Raw genomic sequence first — 21,873 nt, forward strand, 5'->3', positions numbered from 1 at the left:
CGGCAAAAGATAGTCGAAATACAGCATTATGAAAAGGCTTTCCCAACATAGCCTTATTCAATCGTCCTTTCAGTCCCAGAATTCGAGATAGGTCTAAGTCATATCGATGTGCAAGCTACGAAGGCTTAGGTTAGCATGCGAGCCAATTCCATAAACGCATGAGTTAGGTAAGAAAGTGAGTACGTAGAAGGTGAACATGGCCAGACCAGCGAGCAGAACCAGTGTGTGCGACAGAAAGCCAACCAGGAGGCCGGCGCCGAAACCTGCGGTGATGTGAGCAAAACGGACTTAAGTAACTGGGCGACTGTAGCACGCAGAACCCACCCGACAGGCTACCGCTTGAAAGTTGCCTCATAGCGTCAGGGGTAAACCCTCCAAAAGTGCGGCTGTGTACGCGAGCGGTGGGCGACGTAGTCGAGGCAAGATGAGAGTTGACATAGCTGGGCGTTTGTCGACACTGTAGCGAATACGCAATGCAGATGCCAGTGCCGATGGGCCACGCAAAGCGCCGACCAGCCAGTCTCGCTGACAAAAGGCCGCTCATTTTTGACCCTTAGAAGAGTTGCGACGAAGTCGGCAGTCTCACGATGGCAGGATAAAATTGGATTTGAAGAGAAATCGCCCTAAATACGCTGTGGTGTTTATCACACAGCTTTTGGTCTCGCACGGAATGTTAACGTTTATAGTAAAAATCTGGTACGAAGTTGGCCTGCGTGATGCTGTGTTGTGACAAAGCGAGGTTTTGCAAACACGTTGACGTTCTTGATTAATCGTTAGCACTGATATACATTGCATCCCGCAACCGCGTGAATGACGTAAGACAACTGTGGAATAGCATTGTGAGGTCACTTTTGGTGGGCCACAAATGCACCGCGTTGCCAAGGAAATAACCTGCGCATCGTGTAATGATATGTAGGAATTGCATTTTGAATCAAGACCTTTGACCGAATTCAGTACCACCAGGTTGAACCGATATTGCGTCCTTTCTTTACGCTTCCCAGTGACAGAGCAGGATACCGTGAGAGGGACCATTGTCCACTGCCGTCTACAGAATATATACACTGCTGTTTCTGGACAACTTCCCAATTGAGTTTAAGCAAAAAACACCTCGAACACCTTGAACCCCTCGAACACCTTGAACCCCTCGAACCCCTCGAACACCTTGGACTCCGAACCAAACTACCGCCCCAAATGACCTGGGTATTCTTACAACCATGAAAAAGAAAATGAGCGCATAGATGCCAACGCAAGTTGAGGCTGGCGCAAGTTTCGCCAGCGAATCCATCAACGAGCACAGCATACTTGACGTTTTAGTAAGGACGGGAGCTTGAGGAACATGGCCTGCTCGCGAATTCTCGTGACCGTGTAACGATGACAACAGTAGCCTCATCCCAGCCCACCCCAGACACCCCGTATCCGCCTGGCAAGCTGGATGTCCTTTTGCATGATGGTTACTCTCTTGGCATGAATGGCACACAGATTGGTGTCTTCGAAGAGGTGAACCAAAAAGGCTTCGGCGGCTTCTTGCAGTGCTTGTATTGCTTGTGATTGCCATCGCATAGCTTCGCCCCGGGGCCTCACCGACTCGGCAATCTCGCGGACCTGGTCAAGAGTTAGAGTCGCTTGTCTCATTGTAGCCAGTGTGGATTGTAGAACGTACAAGACGAGAGAAGGGAAGTTGGCGCAGCAAAAGTTGCGTGTTGCTTTGATACTTTCGGATCTCTCTAAGAGCAACTGTGCCAGGTCGATAACGTCGCTTGCCTCGATTGGGAATTGGGTCACCGGCTGTCAATGGTTAGAGCTAGGCTTGGGAAGCAAAGCAAGCAGGGTCTCACTTACGTTGCACGTCGCTCTGACGCGATTTCCGTCGCGAAGGGTCTGATTGCCTGGCTTTCTTGGGGGGCATGGCAGCAGCTATGATTTTTCGAAGGCGTGACGTAGAGGGTTCGAACTGCAAGTAACCTCAAGCTGGCTCTGCGAAGCGATATCCTTGGCGTGAGAAGGGGAGAGGTCGAATTGAGGGAGAGTAGCAAAGACGGCGGTAGAGATGGTTAGGGGGGGAAAAAAGAATCAATTGAGATTTGCATGTAGTGCTGGTAAGCTTCAAAGTCCGCGAGAGTTGGTTTGCGACGGATTGCTGTTGGTGAAGGAACAGACGGAATGTCAAACCTCTGACACGAATTCGAAGCGCGGTAGGGGGCTAATTAACTAGAACGCCAGCCCCGCGATTTTCTAATTTTGCGACCAGGGTCGTAATGTGACGGAGACGCGTTGTCGCGTACCACACGCGCATCAGTCTGATTTGCTACAGTGCATAGAGTCTGTTGGAGAAGCAACACTGTGGAGCGGAGTCGATCGCGGAGTTGGGCACTAGTACAGATACGTATCTGTGCTCTAGCTATGTGGCTGGTGAGCGTGGAAAACACAGGGAAATACAGAGAAGCCCAAGCCTTGCACTGAGTACAGGTGGCATCTTCTGCTATGCTTGGGACATGGAAGGCACATTTGATGGAGACTCACACTTTTATTTGGCTACCGGATGTGGCTGTTATGGTTAAGTACATACTTGTCTAAACTTTGCGAACCCCCGCCCTGAGTCGTCATCGTCGCCAGCTGTCCCCACAACAGAGGAACGGTGCACTATCCATTGGTGGCGGCAGATGTCAAGCGACTGCGGATGCCACCTTACTTACGTTGAGTTCGATCAGAGGCCACCTCTCCGGTACCTGGCCTGCCTTGCCTTATAGCTCAAACCACATACCGCACTACTGTCTCCTGCCCTACTGAGACCGAACGAGGCCTTACCTCAGCGCCCCAAACACCTCGCCTTTAATTGACAATACCTCCCGAAGCGCCGATTAGTCGTACAAGCTACCTTGTCCACAAGCCAAGGCACCATCCCTTGTTTCCACAACTCACTGTTGCTTAACCTCCCACTCGTGGACATCAAAGTTCATCCTTGAACATTGCGCGCCTTAAACCCTGGGCAATGAGCGCATTTTCTTTCCCCTTGGCCTTCTTTCTTTGAAGCACCACAAGGACAATCCGCCGCACAGCATGGATCAGATGATGGGTGACGGGGGCCGGTTCCCTCTCGAGACGTGGTTCTGGGAAATGCCCATATGTACCAGATGGTGGACGACCGCCACCGTCCTAACCAGCGCACTCGTTCAGTGTCAAATGGTCACTCCTTTTCAGCTATTCTACAGTTTCCGTGCAGTCTTTGCAAAGTCACAGGTTCGTCTGTTCCTTCTGCCGCCGATCGGTTGCTACCCCTTCCGCAATTGGAAGGCCATTTCCTGGCTGCAAGTTCGACGCTGACCATCTCTGCTTGCTCTGCAGTATTGGCGTCTTCTGACCACATTCCTCTACTTCGGCCCCTTTTCGCTCGATCTCCTCTTCCACGTTTACTTCCTTCAACGCTACGCCCGCCTCCTCGAGGAGTCTTCTGGCCGTTCACCTGCACACTTCTCTTGGTTGCTGGTCTACGCCATGACGAGCCTTCTACTCTTGTCGCCGCTGGTCTCGATGCCGTTTCTTGGCCATCCTCTGTCGTCAACACTCGTTTACATTTGGTCGCGACGCAATCCAGACACAAGGTTAAGCTTTTTGGGCCTGCTCGTCTTTACTGCTCCATACCTTCCGTGGGTCCTCATGGCCTTTAGCCTTATCTTGCATGGCTCCATACCCAAGGACGAAATTATGGGTGTTGTTATTGGACATATATGGTATTTCTTCTCCGACGTGTACCCGCCGTTGCACAGCGGCTCACGTCCGTTTGACCCCCCCGGATGGTGGAGACGGCTGTTTGAGGGACGACCGGCGGATGAGACCGCGGATGGCATCAACAACGAGATTGTCGTTGCGGGAGGTCCGGAGCTTGCTGCCGATGTCCGATAAAAGGAGCGATGGGCCAGCCTTTGTGGGACATATACGCACGAAACAACAGCGTCATTAGCAGCACTAGCATGGCCCCGGCGTTAGGGTTATCGTCGTCGCGATTCCGCGATATTCATATTTGCATTGACTTTATTGTCAATTATCAGCGAAACGCCCTGGGTAGGATATGCTATGAAGGTTAGATAATACTAACGTAAAGCATGCCGCACGAATCAATCTTGACAGAGAGAATCCACATGATATGTTCAGCTTGTTGTAGATGTGCTCGCTTGGTCGCTTTATTTTGATTATAAAAACAGATAAAGATGTGGTCCTCCGGGGGCGATACGGGCGGGTACCGTCTCCAAATGGGTAACGTATCGAGGTGACCAAGAGCCAGGCTTCGTCCACGTATTCCTCTACCGTCCTATAATATGTGCAGCGGTGTGTGTATGTCGAAATAAAGGCGGTAGGGGTTGATATGCCAACCAGTCAGTCACCTTGTGTATGTCACTTCTCTTTGCGGATGTGGAACAGCAAAACCCGGCTTGTCGGGGCTGAGAGCTGCTGTCGCACCCGGAGTCAGAGCCAGAACGTTTGAGTGTACCCCACGTGCTGACAATAAAACGAAGATTGGACGACGTGGTGTTCCAGCAGCAAACTTCCAGTGCACAACCTGATGACCCCACTTGCAGAGCCAATTGCGTCATTTCAAAAAAAGTCACCGACTGCCCCTCGACCATCTTCGTCGTCATCTTGTCACGTTCATGGGTTTGAACAAGATCGGAAACTGCTATCAGTGACATATCTAAACCGACTAGAATCCCTCTGAAAGTCAGTAGACATGTCCCTCTCCCGGGAGCATCTCGTGAAGACTGACTAGAGGCATTCTTCCAGACATACACCCCGCAGTATTACGGCACAAGACCAACCTTTCAACATGAAGGCATACTGGTACGACAACCTCGATGTAAGTCACTTAGAGAAACTATCTGGCTACTTGAGCTACTCGGCGGCTCTTTCCAGTCCCCAGTAACAGCTCTTTGCTAACCAGCGGTGGTACATCAGGGCGACCAGCGCCTGGCGCACGACTCAGGCAAAGAGGTCACCATCGACGAGTTGAAGAAGCTCGGTGTCTTCTACCATCAAATCCCTGATCTCAATGGCGTCGACCGACTGGCGTCCGACCGTGGATACAGGAACAGGGACGAAATCATTGTGTCGCCGGAGAAGATGGGCGACGTCTACGAGGACAAAGTGAAGTCCTTCTTCCACGAACACTTGCACGAGGATGAGGAGATTCGATATGTTCGTGATGGTCACGGTTACTTTGATGTGAGAAGCGTCGACGACGAATGGGTTCGGATTCGCGTCGAGAAGGTAGGATAACATGCACCCGTTTTCCGTTGCAGCTGAACTGACCAACAATAGGATGACCTAATTATCTTGCCTGCTGGCATCTACCACCGATTCACCACCGACGAATCTAACGTGAGTGGAATCAATTAACTTGCACGTCCGCCGGGGAGCTGCCGTTGACTTCAAGCAGTACATAAAGGCAATGAGACTGTTCAAGGATGAGCCCAAGTGGACTCCCCTGAACAGAACCACGGACCTTGACGTGAACCCGCACAGAAAAGACTATGTTCAGCAATACCTGGAGAGCGGAGTTGCGGCGTGAGTAGCTTCATGCCGTGGAGGCTCGACTACTGCTGGTGGATGATGAATAACCACGACGAAGCTTGCCCGTTGTCAGTTCCGAGGTTCAACTCTAGGATGTCTATTTCACCATGCATATGCAACTGGTGCTTTATATGTTGTGTCGACAACTAGTACCCTCGAATAACTGCCCTTTCTCAATAACCTGGGCAAATCACCCAGGCAGTACTGTTGGCGAGAGACAAATGTCACTCTTAGGTGCAAGGTTGCTAAAGGTTTTCAACGCGTCAGCATAATGTGTTTAAAACATGCATCAAGACGCACCTTTGGTGTCCGACTTGCGACTTGGTTTGACGATGCATTAGTTGACGATGCATTGGAAAATGCATTGCCACCCCTTTACTGCGACTTGCTGCGACACCTTTGGTTAGGGCGTAATGTTGTACATTGAATCACTTTGTTATAACGCAGTACATTAACAGCACGCTGCTTGACAGGGCTGAGCTTTAAGCACTTGAGTAATATTAGTCAGTATTTGATGTGGCAAAGCACAGGGTAATCTGGACATGAAATCGTTGGTCTAAATATAGGACCGGAAAGGAAAGCCTTGCACAATTTTGTATCTACAATATGTATATGTCATTATCCGAATAACATGTGTTAAACGGGGTCAGAAGAACCTTAGATCAAATCTCATTTCAGCAGGTACCACCTAGGAACGGTCGGCACGGATCATTGACGGCATTTGAAACCCACCTCTGTACACCCCAGGTTAATTGGCATTGGTAGAGCAGATCGATAGAACCAGCCTGAAGCCTTCATCTGCCGTAACGCGGCAATGTGTACTGGCTTATCACCAGTTCGCCAGTTTCGCACTTCTCGGTACCCGCTGTTAACATAACGAGTGAATCCAACCCCCGCTGGCATAGTAACGGTCACTTCTCATGCAGCTTATCGTCCCGCTTGCCTGGCTTTTGCAGTAACTCTTGTCACCCTTATGGCATATCATTCGCATATCGTTGGCAACACCTTCTCTGTACTTTGGCAGTGATACCAGCTTGGGAAGCAGCGCAGAGCCTCGTACACAAGCATGAATTGCTGCTAGGAAACTCCACATTGCCAGCCGATCATTACTCTGTACAATGGATGTATCCAGCGAACACAGTGCAGCTCAGTCTGCAACCGAAGGCACCGCCAGAGCGCGGCTTCAGCTCCCGGCCAGTTGCGATCCCCCGCAATCAGATGGCTCAAAGAAACAGTTGGTTTGGGTGGTACGTGACGAGATATACTAATTGGCCCCCCTTGAGTTGCAGTCGCTGACCGGGCGCATTTTCTGCAGGTATTTGGTGGAACTGGGCACATGGGCAGGTCCCTCGTGAAGTCCGCCTTGTCCAAGGGAGATCTCGTCACATCTGTGGGACGAGTTTTTGAGACCAGTCCTGAAGACATGGCAACACAACAAGACCAGGTCAACTGCCTGGGGCTCTTGTGTGACGTGCGTGCAAGAGACTCGGTGGCGCGGGTCATCGAACGAACCCTGGAGCGTTTCCAGCGCGTTGATGTCATTGCCAACTGCTCCGGCTACGGTGTCATAGGGGCGTGTGAGGACCAAGACGAGCACGAAATCCGCAATCAATTTGAGACCAATTTCATCGGTACACTGAATATTATCCAGGCCAGCCTCCCTTACTTCCGCCAACAGAATGGTGGCCGCTATCTTATCTTCAGTTCGACGTCGGGAGCGCTGGGTGTCCCCGGCCTAGGCCCGTATTGTGCCACTAAGTACGCCGTTGAAGGGTTGATAGAAGCTATGCTCTACGAGACGGACTCATTTAACGTCAAGGCCACTCTGGTAGAACCGGGGTTCGTCCGCAGGGATGAGCCCGACACCTTGGCGACTCCGCTGCCAACCTGGGGTCACTTCCTTATCAAACCGGCGAGTGAGGCTTATGCACAGGCAACATCACCAGCACTACATGCTAAGAGAATGGTTCAATGGCTGGGTGACCGGCAGCCGACAAGCGCCGTCAAGTGTGCTGAGCTCGTCTGGCAGCTAGCACACTGCTCGTACCCTCCACTGCGGTTACTTCTAGGAAGTTATGCCATAGAGAGCATCCGTGACAGGTTGCGGTCCGTCACAGAAGAACTAGAAGATTGGAAGCATTTGAATTTCCCCACTGCGCCTGATGTGGGTGGTGAAGGGGAAGGGAAGGATGCCAAGCCAGATCAAGACGAGAGTATGGCCGAGTCGGGGCAAGATGCGCTAAGTCAGGGAACGATGTAAGGTCTGCTCGTCGCTATGACATACATCCAGTTGTATGGCATTCCTATGGCAAGTTTCCCTATTATACGATCAGTTCCATCTATGGACAGCATCCTCGTGACGCTCGCTTCCCTATGTAGGCCAACGGTGCTTAATTGCATTGTATGAAATACCGCGTTATAATACTTCCGCGATATGCATATATCGGATAATTACCTAAGACAGCAGAGGCTAGATCGTATTACGCCTGTAAGGCTCCCTTGCTTTGCATTCCCTTACAGATTACCTACACTGTATCCGTATCTTTGCAGGAGCTGACAAGCTAAAATTTCTCCACCCGGCCTGGATAATACACTAAGGCAATTTGGCATGAAATTCCATGACCCTTGATAGGTGCACGCGTGTTCCCCTGCGTTCCCGTCCCGTCCGTACTTGCTTGCGAGCATCTCTGTGCCCCCTTTACTCCATCTCTTCTCACCCTCGATTCTCAGCAGACTCTGTCCTTCTGTTGCCAACCAGCGTGTACAAAGAACGGGCCGTCTAGGATATCAACAGCACGATCTACCCATCGCCCCTCTTCTTCGACGACAGCCGGTTTGATCGCACATGAAGTGTCGTCACGCTAATCCATTCAATCCAACCCGGCGCATTCGCATCCATCCTCCAAGCCCGAGCTCGAGCCAACGTCGCTGAAGCCAGCTTGCTTCTGTCGCAAAACTCCTTCATCACCACCAAGGCGACTGCGTCCCGTTTGACCCCTTTTCTTCAACCAGTATCATGTCGGACAAGAAGAATGAGGACTACGAGCTTCGCAGCTCCGAGTCGTTCGGCGGAGACAAGGATGGCTTCCTGTCTCGCCCTCCCCCGAGGCCTCGGCCTGCACTTGCTTCGCCAATTAGCAAGATCGATAATAGCCCTGGCATCGCCATCCTTGCATACTGCTTCTCCTCCATCAGCATGACGGTCGTTAACAAATACGTCGTTTCGGGCCAGTTCTGGAATTTGAACTTCTTGTACCTCGCTGTCCAGGTAAGCCCACGTCCCGTCTGCTCTTGTTATCTTTTTTTATGTCTGTTTTGGGAGGGTTCTTCTAACGTTATCTAACCAGTCTATCGTTTGCATTCTCACAATCGTAGTGTGCAAAAACCTCGGAATGATTACAAACCTAGCGCCCTTCGATTCTGATAAGGCGAAGAAATGTTAGTCACGAGCTTCAAGCAACCCAAGCAATGCCTCATGGCTTACATCTTGATAGGGTTCCCCATTGCGCTGCTTCTAGTCGGCATGATTTACACGGGCACCAAGGCTCTGCAGTTTCTCTCTGTGCCTGTGTACACAATCTTCAAGAACCTTACCATCATTGTCATTGCATATGGTGAGGTCTTGTGGTTTGGTGGCAGCGTCAGCCCCCTCTCCCTGCTCTCCTTCGGCTTGATGGTTCTCAGTTCAGTAGTTGCCGCATGGGCAGACGTCCAGCATGCCCTGGGAGGTGGCTCACAGACTGCCGAGGCTTCTGCCGCTGTCTCGACCTTGAACGCTGGATATGCTTGGATGGGCATGAACGTCTGCTGCACGGCAGCATATGTGCTCGGTATGCGCAAGGTCATCAAGAAGATGAACTTCAAGGACTGGGATAGTGAGTGGCCCTAGACAATCTACCAATACTGAGGCGGTTTCACTAACAGCAGGGGTATGCAGCTATGTTCTACAACAACCTGCTCACAATTCCCGTGCTTATCGTCTGCACACTTCTGACCGAGGACTGGTCGTCGGCCAACATTGAAAAAAATTTCCCAGTCGAGACTCGTAACAGCCTCTTCATTGGCATGGTCTACTCGGGACTTTGCGCCATTTTCATCTCGTACTGCTCGGCGTGGTGTATCCGCGTGACGTCTTCGACTACGTATTCGGTGGTAGGCGCACTCAACAAGCTCCCGATTGCCATCAGTGGACTCGTTTTCTTTGATGCTCCGGTCACCTTTGGTAGTGTGTCGGCCATTGTCATTGGGTTCGTCAGCGGTATCGTTTATGCGTGGGCGAGGATCCGGCAGACTGAGGCATCCAAGATGTCGTTGCCGACGACGCAGCCCATGAGCGCGAGCTCTCAGAGCAACAGAGATGCCAATTCGTAAGAGTTCCATACACCCAAATGTGTGGAGAGAAGTTGCCCGAGCGTGGTCTATCCGCGCGAGAAGAATAAAGAATACAGGCACGAAGGCGATGTCAGTTGTGTACTAAGCGCAAGGGCGGCTGGTCGTTAGGTGCGGGGCAGTCTGAGTGATTGCCATGGGCCTTTTTTTATTCGTTCTACCTTCGCGTCAGGAAATAGGGCAACATGCTGTATAGTAATGCATTTCTACACTTGGGGCATGTAAGGCAGAGAGAGGTACATTATGGCATGAAATGGGTAGGGGCGTTGAAATACTGCAAAGCATTTTGTAGGCTTACGGCACGATATTTTTAGGGCGACCAAGGTAGCAAAATGTACTAACGTTACGAACTTTACTTCTCTACTTTGCCCATTTTTTCAGTCAATTTTAGTTTGAACCGGCTTGTCAAGGGAGGAGACGTTGAGTTGAAGCGGCTGGGTCTGCACAGTCTATCCAACCCCATTCAATTCAACAAGATACAACAGCGGTGTGGTTTGGTTGAGACGCGATGCAGATGGGGGAGTACGAGCACAGTGCAAAGATACCGATAAGATAAGATGGCTTAGTTGCCGCTATGCGAGACGAGGAATTTCGTGTGTCTGGGGCAAGGTACAGATCTTTTGGCGCGTTGTGTGTGTGAATCGAGGCAGTGACGTAGCCATTTGTTAGGTACTTGGTGCATCAAAGTAGATCCCACCCGGCATCTCTCACCTTATTTTTGGTACTTGATACTGAGGATGCCTTACTTGCCATGACGCCTTACCTATTTGGCAGTGGCTGGCTGCGCGTGACACCTGAAATTGGCGATGTTTATCCTGTGAAGCTTGTTTTCGAAACACGTGGGGTTGCTCAACGGGACTGGAAGGCAGGGACAATGCAGTGAAGACAATTGCTGGGAGGCGCCATAGCAGTGTACCTACTTTGGACGACGGGCAGCTCTCTAGTAGGAAAGACCCCACCAAAAAATAAAATAAATAATGATCTACCTACCTTACCTTACCTTGCCTCACTTGAAGGTGCCTGACCTCGGAACCCACACTGCATTCAAACCCGTCCCATTAACATCACACGTGCCGCTTTGGGTTCGTACCTGTCAATCCCTTCTTTGGACGATCCGCAGCTCCCTCTCTTCATCTTAGCTTAGGCCTCCCTACCTTGGTTCCCGCCTACTTTCATCCGAGCCTGGACCACATGATCCCGTCATAAGGTAACTTGGCTACCTTAGATATCACCACCTGAACAACCACCGCCCACCTCCCTCGGCGCAATTCCAATCTCTCCGAGCCCCCACCTCTCGGGGTTTACCTGCTGCTGTCCTTTTAGAGCTATGGACTGAGCGAACCCGAATTGAAACTTCTCTTGGTGCAACTTCCAGCCTTTCGCATTGTCATTTTTGAAAAAGCTCTGCGGCTGTACCAGTCAACATGTTGGCCTTCGTCAACAAGCGTACGTGACCTCATCCCCAACAAACCTCTTATCAATTCTCCTTTCTCCTCTACCAGTTGCCGAATATTGTGCTGACGCCTCTTCGCCCTTGCAGCCTTCGAGCTCCTCTCCTCGCGCCTCGGCGCTTCTCCCGACGAGCGTCAGTCCCCCTTCGAGTTCGACTTCCAGACCAGAACCACGCTCGGGCTCTTCGAGCGTTCGTTTCCGACAAAGCATCAGCGCTGACGCCGTTGTTTGACAGTGAAGCTCATCTTCTCGTTTCTCATATCCTATCCTTTAGCCGGCCTGCTCAAGCGAGTCCCCGATGCCAGGCCCGACCAGAAGAACCTCTTCATAATATGGTATGCGCCTCATTTGGTTTTTGCTGCTTGCCTTATTGCTCATGTATTAGGGCTGACCTTTGTATTATGGAAATAGTACCTCTGCTTTCTACCTAGTCGGCCTCTTCGACCTATGGGATGGCGTCCGCACCCTCGCCATCAGTTCCATCGGCGTCTACTGCATTGCCAAGTATCTGCCCTCTAGTCCGTTCATGCCATGGATTGCCTTCGCCTTTCTCATGGGCCATATGTCTGTGAATCACATAGCCCGCCAGATTGCCGACAGTCCTTCCTCTGTCGATATCACGGGCGCCCAAATGGTCCTCCTCATGAAGCTTAGTGCTTTTTGCTGGAATGTGGCAGACGGCCAGCTCCCGGAGGATCACCTCTCTGAATTCCAAAAAGAGAGGAGGTTGGTCGAGCTTCCAGGTCTATTGGACTATGCCGGCTACGTTCTCTTTTTCCCCTCCCTCTTCGCTGGTCCTGCTTTCGATTACACCGACTATCGTAAATGGATAGACACAACAATGTTCGACCTTCCGGCCCAGGTTGATCCATCCAAGAAACCTCCCGTAAGGAAAAAGAGAAAGATCCCTCGCAGCGGCACTCCGGCTGCCTTGAAAGCTGCTGCTGGCTTGGGATGGATCGGCCTCTTCATGGTCCTTTCCGGTTACTACCCCATCACCTACTTGACAAGCCCTTCTTTCGTGGATCACGGCTTCTTGCGTAGAGTATGGATTCTCCACATGGCCGGTCTCACCGCCCGCTTGAAATACTACGGGGTCTGGTATTTAACTGAGGGCGCCTGTATTTTGGCTGGTTTGGGCTACAATGGCGTAGATCCTGTCACTGGTAAAGTGTCGTGGAACAGACTTCAAAACATTAATCCTTGGGGCGTTGAGACAGCCCAAAACACACGGGCGTACCTTGGCAACTGGAACATGAATACCAACAACTGGCTAAGGAACTACGTCTATCTCAGAGTCACTCCGAGGGGGAAGAAGCCTGGTTTTCGCGCAAGCCTCCTCACCTTCGGCACCAGTGCTCTGTGGCATGGATTTTACCCCGGCTATTATATGAGCTTCATTCTCGCTAGCTTCATCCAGACTGTGGCCAAGAGTAAGTGCACAAATGCAGCGCTAGGGACCTTGCATGTAATGCACAGTGGACTGATATCGTACAGACTACCGCCGTTATTTCCGTGCCTTTTTCATCGATGCCAGCAGCGGCGCGCCCACCTCCCACAAGATCTACTACGACGTCCTTTCATACGTGGTCACCCAGCTGACTATGTCTTTCACTGTCGCCCCCTTCCTTGTTCTCGAGCTTTCCGGTTCAGTTTTGGTTTGGTCCCGCGTCTACTTCTACACGATTGTTGGCACCGCGCTCTCTATGGCCTTCTTTGCCTCCCCAGCGAAGCTGATACTGAAGAAACAGCTGGAGGAACGTCAAGGCAAAGCCGGGGCTAGACTCACGCGTACATTGAGCCAAGATAGCCTTTCGGGCCGGGAGCCTGTATTGGGTGTGTCGGCGGATCCCCAGCGAGAAATCGATGAGGCGATGGAGGAAATCAAGGCTGAGGTGGAGGCCAGGCAGAAGAAGAAGGCTGCTTAAATACGGCCGGGTATTCCCAGAATCTCATGCTGAGGTGCAAGCAGCGAGCCAGGCTCAAGTCTTGTACACCAGACTTATTCTGTGTGCACAGTACACATCGTTACTAAAGCACCATGCCAGCTAGACAAGAAGATAGTGCTGGAAGTGCCCCTCAAGGGTCTGGTCATTAGACATTGCGCGCTATATGGTTCTAAAGCTAAGCCATTATATCCATATGTCTATATCCCCCCCCCCCCCCCCCCCCCCCCCCCAAAATAAACAAATAAATATGCATCGGCCCAGTCCGATCGTTTGGGACTTCCGCAACATCAATGCAGATATGTTGACTCGCGTGCAATCCAGGGGGGTATCGTCAATCACTCCCAATCGCCCAACAAGAATAGAAATCTACGACTTCGTTAAGAGTGGGCCATGTCCGGCCAAATATACAATTACAGTGATTTATACAAGGCTGGCAATGACAGGCATTAACAGCGTCCCCTGTTCCCACACGGGAAGAGGGGAACATGACAAATAGGAGACAACATTTATCCGACGAGCTGTGAGAGAATGGCAAAAGTAACCATATAAATGACCAAGAGAACGTCGTACGTGACATGCGTCCATGTGAAAAAGAAGGAAAGAGCAAGGTTTCGTATAGTCGTAAAGGGCCGTTGCAGGGCAGTCATCGCCCATTCGTGATTCTAAAGCGCCGAAATACCGGTGAAGATTTTGCTGAACATCGTGTCGTATAAGCCGCAGTGTTTTTGAGCACTTGCTGCGAGGTAGTAAAAAGTTTTGGGATGCGAAGAGATGGGCATATCGCTATGCCGTTTGTCCCCAACCCTGTTGAACGCCTAGAACAACCAGGGCGGCGATGGCTCCAACAACTAGGACACCAATGACGGACATGTAGCGATTGAGTGCGCGCCACCACCGAGCGCTTTGGAAGAGCGTCTCGTCGACCGCAGCAACCCGTCGAGGCAAGTCTCGTTCTTCGTCCAGGAGGCTGGATCTATGGTCGCGCTCAGCCATCTCGACTTGCGGGTCAGGGGGAAGTGGAAGGAAGGCAGCGATCATCCATGCTGTCTCGTGTTAGCATAGTCCATATAGATCCAATGGAAGAGATCTGTCTCACCAAACGGAAATATGAAGCCAAGAGCAAACAACACAACCTGCATATTCCGCTTTCCCAAAAGGCTCGACTCTGCAGACCAAGTCATAGATGGAGGCTCCCAGATGCTGTAACGGCCAGCCCTTTGATCGCGCCGCAGGTGGGGCGACCAAATGCTTGAAGTTTTCTTCCGAAGGACGGAACGCATCTGGGTGTCCTGCAGCGGCGCCTGGCTGATTTCCATGGACCCAACATCCGACACTGGGCGTGGATTCGCGGGGTTGACCTCCCTCGGTCGCCGTCGGGGGCTATATATGCTTAAAGGCAGGTGTTCGGCACTCGGCGAACGGCTTTGGAACGAACTAGGCGGTCGGCTTTCGTTAGGATCCGACATCATCGAATCTGAGGAACTGGCAAGAAATCTCCGTTCTCCACTTCCATAGTAGAACCTAAAAATGGACGGCGAAGTCAGTGGGTGTTACGATTTGAACAGCGTTGTTTATTTTCTGCGAGAGAATGGGCGGCTTACCTGGCCCAGGCTGGAATTGAAGCAGAGTTCAGGCTGTTGGCCCTCGAACTATTTGAAGAATGCAGGTTCCGGTCCGAAGATGCGCTGGAAAAGAAGTTGGAAAGGCGGGTCCGCGAAGGACGCTGGTGAAGTTGATGCAACTCTGTCAACCCATCGCCGTGTTCGTCTTGATCGCTGACCAAACGAAGAGTGTTCCCGCGACTGTGGGTAGCTTGAGGACGTTCGAGAGAGTCAGTGAATGATCGTGAATGCGATAGTGAGCGTTCTTCATTAGCAGCGAGCGATGATGAAATGCTGAGCATCTGGCGACTATGACTGCTCAGCGGTGCACTGCTCCGTCTGCCCGGCGCAGACCAAGGTGACACCGAACGTGATGGGGGCTCGCTGCCCTCCTCACTCTCCGAAATGACGGTGGACAGTTGTGAGCTCCATTGGTGTGAGGGGGGGTTCATGTGGGCTTTCACAGGAGCGGTAACGGTTGGCGCAACTCTTGCGTCTGGCTGCCGTTTAGGCGAGCCGGCCAAAACACGGGATCGGTAAAACGCGGCAGGAGAGGCAAGGAAACTCTGGGCGGCTTCGAGAGTGAGTGCGCTGGATATGGATTTGACCGAAGCCGCGCGTCGCAGAGACTCTCTTGAACGGGATTTGTAATACCCAAATCTCTCGTTGGACCTTTTCTTCTTCTTCTGGGGTTTCAGTGGTGCCACCAAAAGGCTCTCTTGAGAATACTCCGGGCGAAATCGAGAACGACGGCTGGAGGCTAGCGACGAGGGTGCCGGGGAAGATGCCCCATGCAAGACGTAATTTTGATCGCTGTCGGCCGTTTTTGGGGGGCTTCTCTCGGCCGACGATGGCTCTGGAGGGGATGATCGACCGAGAATTTCGTAGTTGGAATGGCTCGATGATGGCGGCTGCAGCGAGCCTTCACTTTCAGGCGCGGGGGGTGGGCTAGAGCCGTAAACTCTGTAATTTGTCGTCTCCGAGGTCGTCGATGGCGCGTGTAACACGCTTTCCGTGTCGGTGGCAGGGGGTGAATTAGAGCCGTATACTTTGTAGTTTGTCTTCTCTGAAGCCGTGGATGCGGTTACGGACGACTGAAAAGATGTCTTCGTTTGTAGGTCGTGGGGGTCCGAGGGTGAAGGTGATTCACCAGCAGGCGCTTCGGGCAGCGGCGCTAGTCCAGAGCCAGATGGGGAGGACGGATACGATGGGGCTAGATCGGGTGCACCGTAATGAAGCGTCGACTTTTGCTTTTGCTTGAGATCAGGAGTATTGGGGACTTTGCGCAGGCCGCCGACCATTCGATAATTCCAAGGAGACGATGAGGAGCCGGCTGTGCTGGCAATATGATCACCAGCTAATTGCGTGGTCGAGGATGCCGGGGTTAGGGTGGACGAGAAGCTTTGGTCCGGAAGGGAAGTCACTGTTGAGCTGGGGCGGTATTCGCTGAAGGCGTCAGAAAGGCGCTCATGCGAGGTTGAGGTGGAGAGTGACAAGGTAGGGGGTTTAGAGGTGTGGTAGTCGCCTTGGCTTCGGCCCCGCTGTCCCTGTGGCAGAAGGGAGAATGTCTTGCCATCGGCGTTGATAGTAATGAGATTGCGACGGCGTGACAAGGGACGCTTCGCTGAGGGTGTGGCAGATTCATCGTCGTCGTCGTGGTATTGGGAAGACCGGGATCGCGCATTAACGCGGGAAATATCAGTCTGATGAGGCGGAGTGGCAGGGACAGGGGTGGTTGGGGAGGACTGGTCTCTGGTCGAGGAGTCGGATCGCAGTTTCGAGCCTGAAACACCACGGTCCTTGGCGGCAACCAATGGAAAGGTTGAGGAGGCAGGCGAAAAAACCGACGTTACTGTACTGGAAGAATAAGAGCGTCGGTGGGAATAGCGGTCGCTAGCACGGCTGGCAGAGCGATCATCGGCCCATGAGGAGCTAGTGTGATCGTGACCGGATGGGTTGGGTGACAGGAGTGCTGTCGTAGACGTCGGGGTGCGGGAGGAGGAAGCTGATGCGGTAGAGTCGCGATTTTTGTCGATTGGACGAGGCGGGCTATAAGGGACGACACGAATGGCGAGAGAGTTGGATTGCGACTTGGACCGCTCGTGTAGCGGCCTTCGTTGGGACCGGGAAGGGCTCCCCCGGGAGGGGCTCCCGGACCCGGACATGCTCAGCCAGGCGGTGCGGACGCGTGGATACCTTTTGGACGGCGGAGTAGCTGACTATCTTGAAAGATGAATAGACTAGTCGAGGCGGGCTGTCTTCTTGGGCGTGGTGCCTCCGATCCATGGAGTGCCGGTGATGGACGGGACGTACGGGGTTACCCGATGCCGGGAGAAGAGACGGGGGCCGAGCGCGATGGGGGAGCTGCGCCGAGCGGCTGACTTGCCGGGACCAGCACGGCTACGGCGATGGAGGGGTGGCACCGGGCCGGTCTGTGCTTTTATTATCCTGGCTCAAATGTAGTGAAGGATACAAGCAACAGACGTGGTGTGCGGTCAAAGTAAAAGAAGCCGGAGGTATCGAGGTGAAGGATTGCGGGCTCGGGGCAACGTGCAAGATGGTTGGCCGGATTCCGGGTTGGTTCGGACTACAGGTTGAGCCGGGGAAACTTTGAAAGTGGTCGAGCAATAAGCTTGGAATTGGCCAATATCTTAATCCAAAAAGAATTGATTGGTTGGGAGGCGAGCGAGTCGATCAAAAAAAGCTTCGGTGTGGATTTGTTCTCTCTTCATTAAGGTGAAATATGCGAGTAAGTGAGTGACTGTCTTGTCTGGGTGTGTTTGTGTGTGGAGTGACGGTAGCAGAGCCTGCCGAGAGAGAATGACTGAGGTGAGCTGAGGCCTAAGATACTATAACAAGGTATCCGGGGGGGAAGAAACCAAAACAAAGAGGGAAGGGACGAGGCCACAGAGGCGAAATGAGAGTGAGAGAATTATTACAGGCAAATAGCCTCGAGATGAACAAAGCAGACGAAAGAGAAAGAAAGAAAAATGTCGTGAAGAACGATGAAAATACCAAGCAGGAGGCGGAGGCCGGAGAGGAGGAAGGGAAGGAAAGGGGAGGGAAGGGAAGGGAAAGGGAAGGGGAGAGAAGGGCAGAAGACGAAGACGGGAGGAGGAAGGGAAGCAGCTTCCAGGTTTGCTCTGTAGCAAGGTAGAGAGAACGTACCTTCCACCCACATCAGGTACCTCGAGGTGGGCAAGACGATGTGAACTGGCCCGCAATGGGACTGGAAGCGAACCAGGGCAGGAACCGAGCAGGGGTTTCCGTACAGAGGCAATGGCTCCGTCCACTAATTAAGGCAACCTCGCGCAGTTCTCAGTTCAACCCCAGCGGCGTCTGCGCGCTCACAGATTTCCACTGGCTTCAACTTTCCCACTGGACAGCCAGCGTCCAGTTGCAACCTTCGCCTGGCCTGACCTGAGCCGTTCTGAGCTGTCCCTGACCTTATCGGGTAAAGGATGCTCCTTGTCCTATGCAGGTTCGGCTCCTATCAGGAAGAGGAGAACCATCTCTCGCCAAAGTGGGAATGGAAGCTGGAGAAAAAAAGCGGTCGAGGATTGCGTTGTACGGAGAATGGGGTTTGCACAAAGTATGGAGACCTGGATGCACTGCGCAAGCACGCGGCCTTGCAATAGTCCACTGCAGACACGTCGAAGTCTAGACCGGGGTTGGGACTGGCTGAGCAACCTGACTGGCTGGGCCACCTTGACTCCCTATCTCTTGCTTCTTCTGTCCAGCAGCAGTTGGATCGATGGTTGAGGCGGTGGCCGAATAAGCGGCAAGGGGTGTTTGACACCGTTGGGTTGCAGACGACCAGGGCTAGAAAACTGGACCGGAGTCCCAGACAAGTCGACGACCACAACAGGAAGCAATGCGGGGGGGCGGTGCGGCGAGGTGACGCTTCTCTACTGCAGCTGAACCTGGACCTGCACTGCAGTAGCCGGGGTCGCGGAAATGGAACTAGGACTGGTCTGACTGGAAACGGGGGGAGGAGATTTGACAGGTTGGCTCTCCGAGATAAACGATGAGGAAGAAAGAAAAATAGAAGGAAAAAAAGAGGAACACAACCCGGATGTGATGGGACAGTCAAAACCCGTTGCGTTGCATCGGATCGTCTCTAGGGTTGTCAGTCGGTTGCTACCATCCCCGTAGGATAAGGTAGGTTTGGGTGATAGAAGGGAAAATAAGAAAAAGGAGGAGGGAGACGACGCAGGATGACGATGGTCATGGGGTCGAGTCCTATTTGACAGGCGAATATTAATTGTCACAGTAGCTATTTACGTACCAACGTGGTTCGTAGAGACAAATTGGAAAACAACAAACCAAGCCGTAGTTCGCGTCCAAGTTCCCACCACGAGGGGGCCTGGTTCAAGGCCGAACCCGAGGCCCCCAGGCCGTGGGCAAAGTCTGGATGACCTGGCCACCGACGCTCGATGGCGCCACCAAAGAAGAAGACTAGAAGAAACAGGCGGGTGTGGGAGATAATACGGGGTGGAAGGTTTAGCGGCTAAGATGGGCCAGGGAAGGTCAAGTTATGGATTGCAGTGAACACAAAGTATTGTGTATGTGGATTAATACAATGTGAGGAGCCGGATGGATCCAATCTTGCTTGATCTTGGTACTGGCAGCAAAAGCTGGACGCCTTAGAAAAACGAGCCAGAATGAGGCCGTGGGCAATCCATGTCTCGAAATGTCTCGCTTTGCTAGTCTAGCGCGTCTCTAAGGCTTTCGACGCTAGGAAAACGCTTCCAGCTCCATGTAGAAAGGCGAACCGCCTGGGCCGTTAGCATTCGCCGGCGGTTCCTTGCCCGTAAGGTAAGGCAGTTCCCGTTGGCCGCGTCCTGTCTGTGAGTTGCTCAAGGCAAAGCTCGTGACGAACTCGGGGATCATATGAACGACAGTCTCGCCGTCATGGTCATCCCCATGTTTCCATTTCCCCATGGCGACTATCCCTGACCTTGTCCGCCCGCCCGCCCAATATCTTGGGTCACATATCAGAGAGCAACGATTAAATAATAAACCAAAGGCTGCAAAGATGAATGTGGTGTAATGAGACGGAGGCCCGGCGGATACCTCGTCCCATGTACCGGTGGGTCTACCTCGGTGAGGCAGGGTTACCCAAAGGTAAGGTGAGGTGCCCTGTCACTTTCAGGTAAGGTCAGGTAAAGGTAAGACAGTTTAGTTCATGTCCTCACAGCCATCCTAAAATTGTCTCAAGATTTGTGCATTCTCATCTATACAAACACCTAATGACGGTGGTAGAGGTGCCACCAAACCAGAAAACATCAATGCTGGCCCACGTACAGATAGCTAGCACGATTATAGGGTGCTACTTCAATAAGCCATACGTTCTGCACAAGCGGGTGGGTATTTCGACCCTCCTGGAAACTGCAGCTTCAAATGCTGTGCGTTGTCCCCCGAGCGCCGTGGTGCGCCGCACACACGCCGGCTGGCAACGCACAGTCCTGAAAATCCACAATCTGTCCGGCGTCAACGGATGCGTAGTGACCATCGTCATTCAGTGACTGGATTGAACTGGGCCATAAGCGCAGGGTGCAACCTAGAATCAAACTTGCCCCATCTGGCCGACTAGCCAACTGTCGTCAGGTCCCTCATGCGCAAGTCAAAATGTAAGCGCCTTTACGGAAGTACTGCTTTCCAATCAAGCAGGGGAAACTCTTTAACGATGGCACAGCTTGTTCTTGTTAAGAACTGCTGTTGAGCCCATTGGCTGGTGCATGCATGGCATCCAAGCAGCGAAGCTGAACGGGGATTGACGACTTGAGCCAGAAACATTCCATTGAGGAATAGCGTGGGCATCATCGCTATGGAGCACTCCCCCCCCCCCCCCCCCGCTGTACCCGCAATACGTTTCTCGAGCGCGCTTCCCCGTTCATTACCGTTGTACGGATACTCGGAGGAGGATTTTTCCTAGCCATGTAAACCCAAAGAGGAAACAGAGTAAATAAATCTCCAAACCTCACAGGCTGGTACTTCGCCCGAGGTAATGGCTACGGCTGGCCCGGATTCGACGGCGCAGCATCTGTTCTCAGTGCTCGGTGCTCCGTTGCCGTGATGATGCAGCAAGACTCAAACGCCCGCCAGCTTCATGTTGGCGGCCGGGCTGAGCCGAGCTTTTGGGCCTTCGACATGGCTGATCTGACCGCCATTGTTTATCGTCTCTGTTGCCAGAGACAGCGGGGGTCGGTGCGACGGCTGACCCCAAAGCGCTGGATTCACGTCGGGGACTTGCACAAAGACGAGCACATTGAAGAGAAAAAGGAAAAGAAACGAAACCGACACCTCCATCAGGCAGTGGTATAAGAGAACGAACCTGGCACCCGCGTGGACAGGGACCAGAGTCAGGGAAGCTTGTCCAGTCAGAGGAACAGGTTTGGTGGTAGGCGGTGGCTGCGGACACACACAAGCCATCCAGATGCATGGCGTGTGGCTCTCTGCTCCCGCCGATCGCTTTCAATATGTGATTCCACACAGGGTGCGAACGGCGGATGGAATGATGATGATGCATCGTGAAATTCCGATAAGAGTGATTAATTTCAACGGCAGCCTTGTGGCCTGCAAGAGAAAAGCAGCTTCAAGGGGTGCCCACGCATCAGCCGGAGTTCACAGCATTGGCCCCACGTTGTAAATGGGCGCAGCCTTCATTTCCATGTACTCGATCGAATTGGCTCCTTTGATTGGCCTGCAAGGTTCGCGTCTTGAAGAACTAGGCCAGGGGCTGGTTTTCCACTACCACATAGTGGGTCTCCTAATCGTCCATCGGCATGCTGTTGTACCTGTTATGTATATCCTCTCATATTTTGGGATATGCACCACGCTTTGTCCATGGATGATGCCACGGGGCGCGTCCGTTTCGTGGCCGGTTCGCGTTTTGCACAGCTCAGAAGATTGCCCTT

General features: G+C 52.5%; 7 protein-coding genes across 7 annotated transcripts; 5 read left to right on the forward strand and 2 right to left on the reverse strand.

Moving 5' to 3' along the window:
* Nucleotides 1-1,386: 1,386 nt before the first annotated feature.
* Nucleotides 1,387-1,906, reverse strand: EsH8_IV_000673 (histone-fold-containing protein; the record flags this gene model as incomplete). The annotated part of the gene is made up of 3 exons (XM_083265563.1): nucleotides 1,387-1,602; nucleotides 1,661-1,785; nucleotides 1,840-1,906. The coding sequence occupies 3 exons, from the start codon at nucleotides 1,904-1,906 to the stop codon at nucleotides 1,387-1,389; spliced, it is 408 nt and encodes a 135-aa protein (XP_083124458.1).
* Nucleotides 1,907-3,057: 1,151 nt separating this feature from the next.
* On the forward strand, nucleotides 3,058-3,900 carry EsH8_IV_000674 (Der1-like family-domain-containing protein; the record flags this gene model as incomplete). The annotated part of the gene is made up of 2 exons (XM_083265564.1): nucleotides 3,058-3,237; nucleotides 3,343-3,900. 2 exons carry the CDS (start codon nucleotides 3,058-3,060, stop codon nucleotides 3,898-3,900), a joined length of 738 nt encoding a protein of 245 aa, XP_083124459.1.
* Nucleotides 3,901-4,819: 919 nt separating this feature from the next.
* EsH8_IV_000675 (1,2-dihydroxy-3-keto-5-methylthiopentene dioxygenase) lies at nucleotides 4,820-5,560 on the forward strand (the record flags this gene model as incomplete). Its single annotated transcript, XM_083265565.1, has 4 exons — nucleotides 4,820-4,849; nucleotides 4,948-5,259; nucleotides 5,311-5,370; nucleotides 5,429-5,560. The coding sequence occupies 4 exons, from the start codon at nucleotides 4,820-4,822 to the stop codon at nucleotides 5,558-5,560; spliced, it is 534 nt and encodes a 177-aa protein (XP_083124460.1).
* A 1,120-nt stretch (nucleotides 5,561-6,680) lies between these two features.
* Nucleotides 6,681-7,822, forward strand: EsH8_IV_000676 (acireductone dioxygenase (Ni2+-requiring); the record flags this gene model as incomplete). The annotated part of the gene is made up of 2 exons (XM_083265566.1): nucleotides 6,681-6,809; nucleotides 6,878-7,822. The coding sequence occupies 2 exons, from the start codon at nucleotides 6,681-6,683 to the stop codon at nucleotides 7,820-7,822; spliced, it is 1,074 nt and encodes a 357-aa protein (XP_083124461.1).
* A 756-nt stretch (nucleotides 7,823-8,578) lies between these two features.
* Nucleotides 8,579-9,933, forward strand: EsH8_IV_000677 (GDP-mannose transporter; the record flags this gene model as incomplete). Its single annotated transcript, XM_083265567.1, has 4 exons — nucleotides 8,579-8,830; nucleotides 8,910-9,000; nucleotides 9,057-9,437; nucleotides 9,500-9,933. The coding sequence occupies 4 exons, from the start codon at nucleotides 8,579-8,581 to the stop codon at nucleotides 9,931-9,933; spliced, it is 1,158 nt and encodes a 385-aa protein (XP_083124462.1).
* Nucleotides 9,934-11,375: 1,442 nt separating this feature from the next.
* Nucleotides 11,376-13,331, forward strand: EsH8_IV_000678 (lysophospholipid acyltransferase; the record flags this gene model as incomplete). The annotated part of the gene is made up of 5 exons (XM_083265568.1): nucleotides 11,376-11,397; nucleotides 11,492-11,536; nucleotides 11,639-11,738; nucleotides 11,815-12,836; nucleotides 12,901-13,331. 5 exons carry the CDS (start codon nucleotides 11,376-11,378, stop codon nucleotides 13,329-13,331), a joined length of 1,620 nt encoding a protein of 539 aa, XP_083124463.1.
* An 804-nt stretch (nucleotides 13,332-14,135) lies between these two features.
* EsH8_IV_000679 (uncharacterized protein) lies at nucleotides 14,136-17,118 on the reverse strand (the record flags this gene model as incomplete). The annotated part of the gene is made up of 3 exons (XM_083265569.1): nucleotides 14,136-14,395; nucleotides 14,449-14,873; nucleotides 14,954-17,118. The coding sequence occupies 3 exons, from the start codon at nucleotides 17,116-17,118 to the stop codon at nucleotides 14,136-14,138; spliced, it is 2,850 nt and encodes a 949-aa protein (XP_083124464.1).
* Between the last annotated feature and the right edge of the window lie 4,755 nt (nucleotides 17,119-21,873).

This window comes from Colletotrichum jinshuiense, chromosome 4 (assembly GCF_051148585.1).
Source record: "Colletotrichum jinshuiense chromosome 4, complete sequence".
NCBI lineage: Eukaryota > Fungi > Ascomycota > Sordariomycetes > Glomerellales > Glomerellaceae > Colletotrichum > Colletotrichum jinshuiense.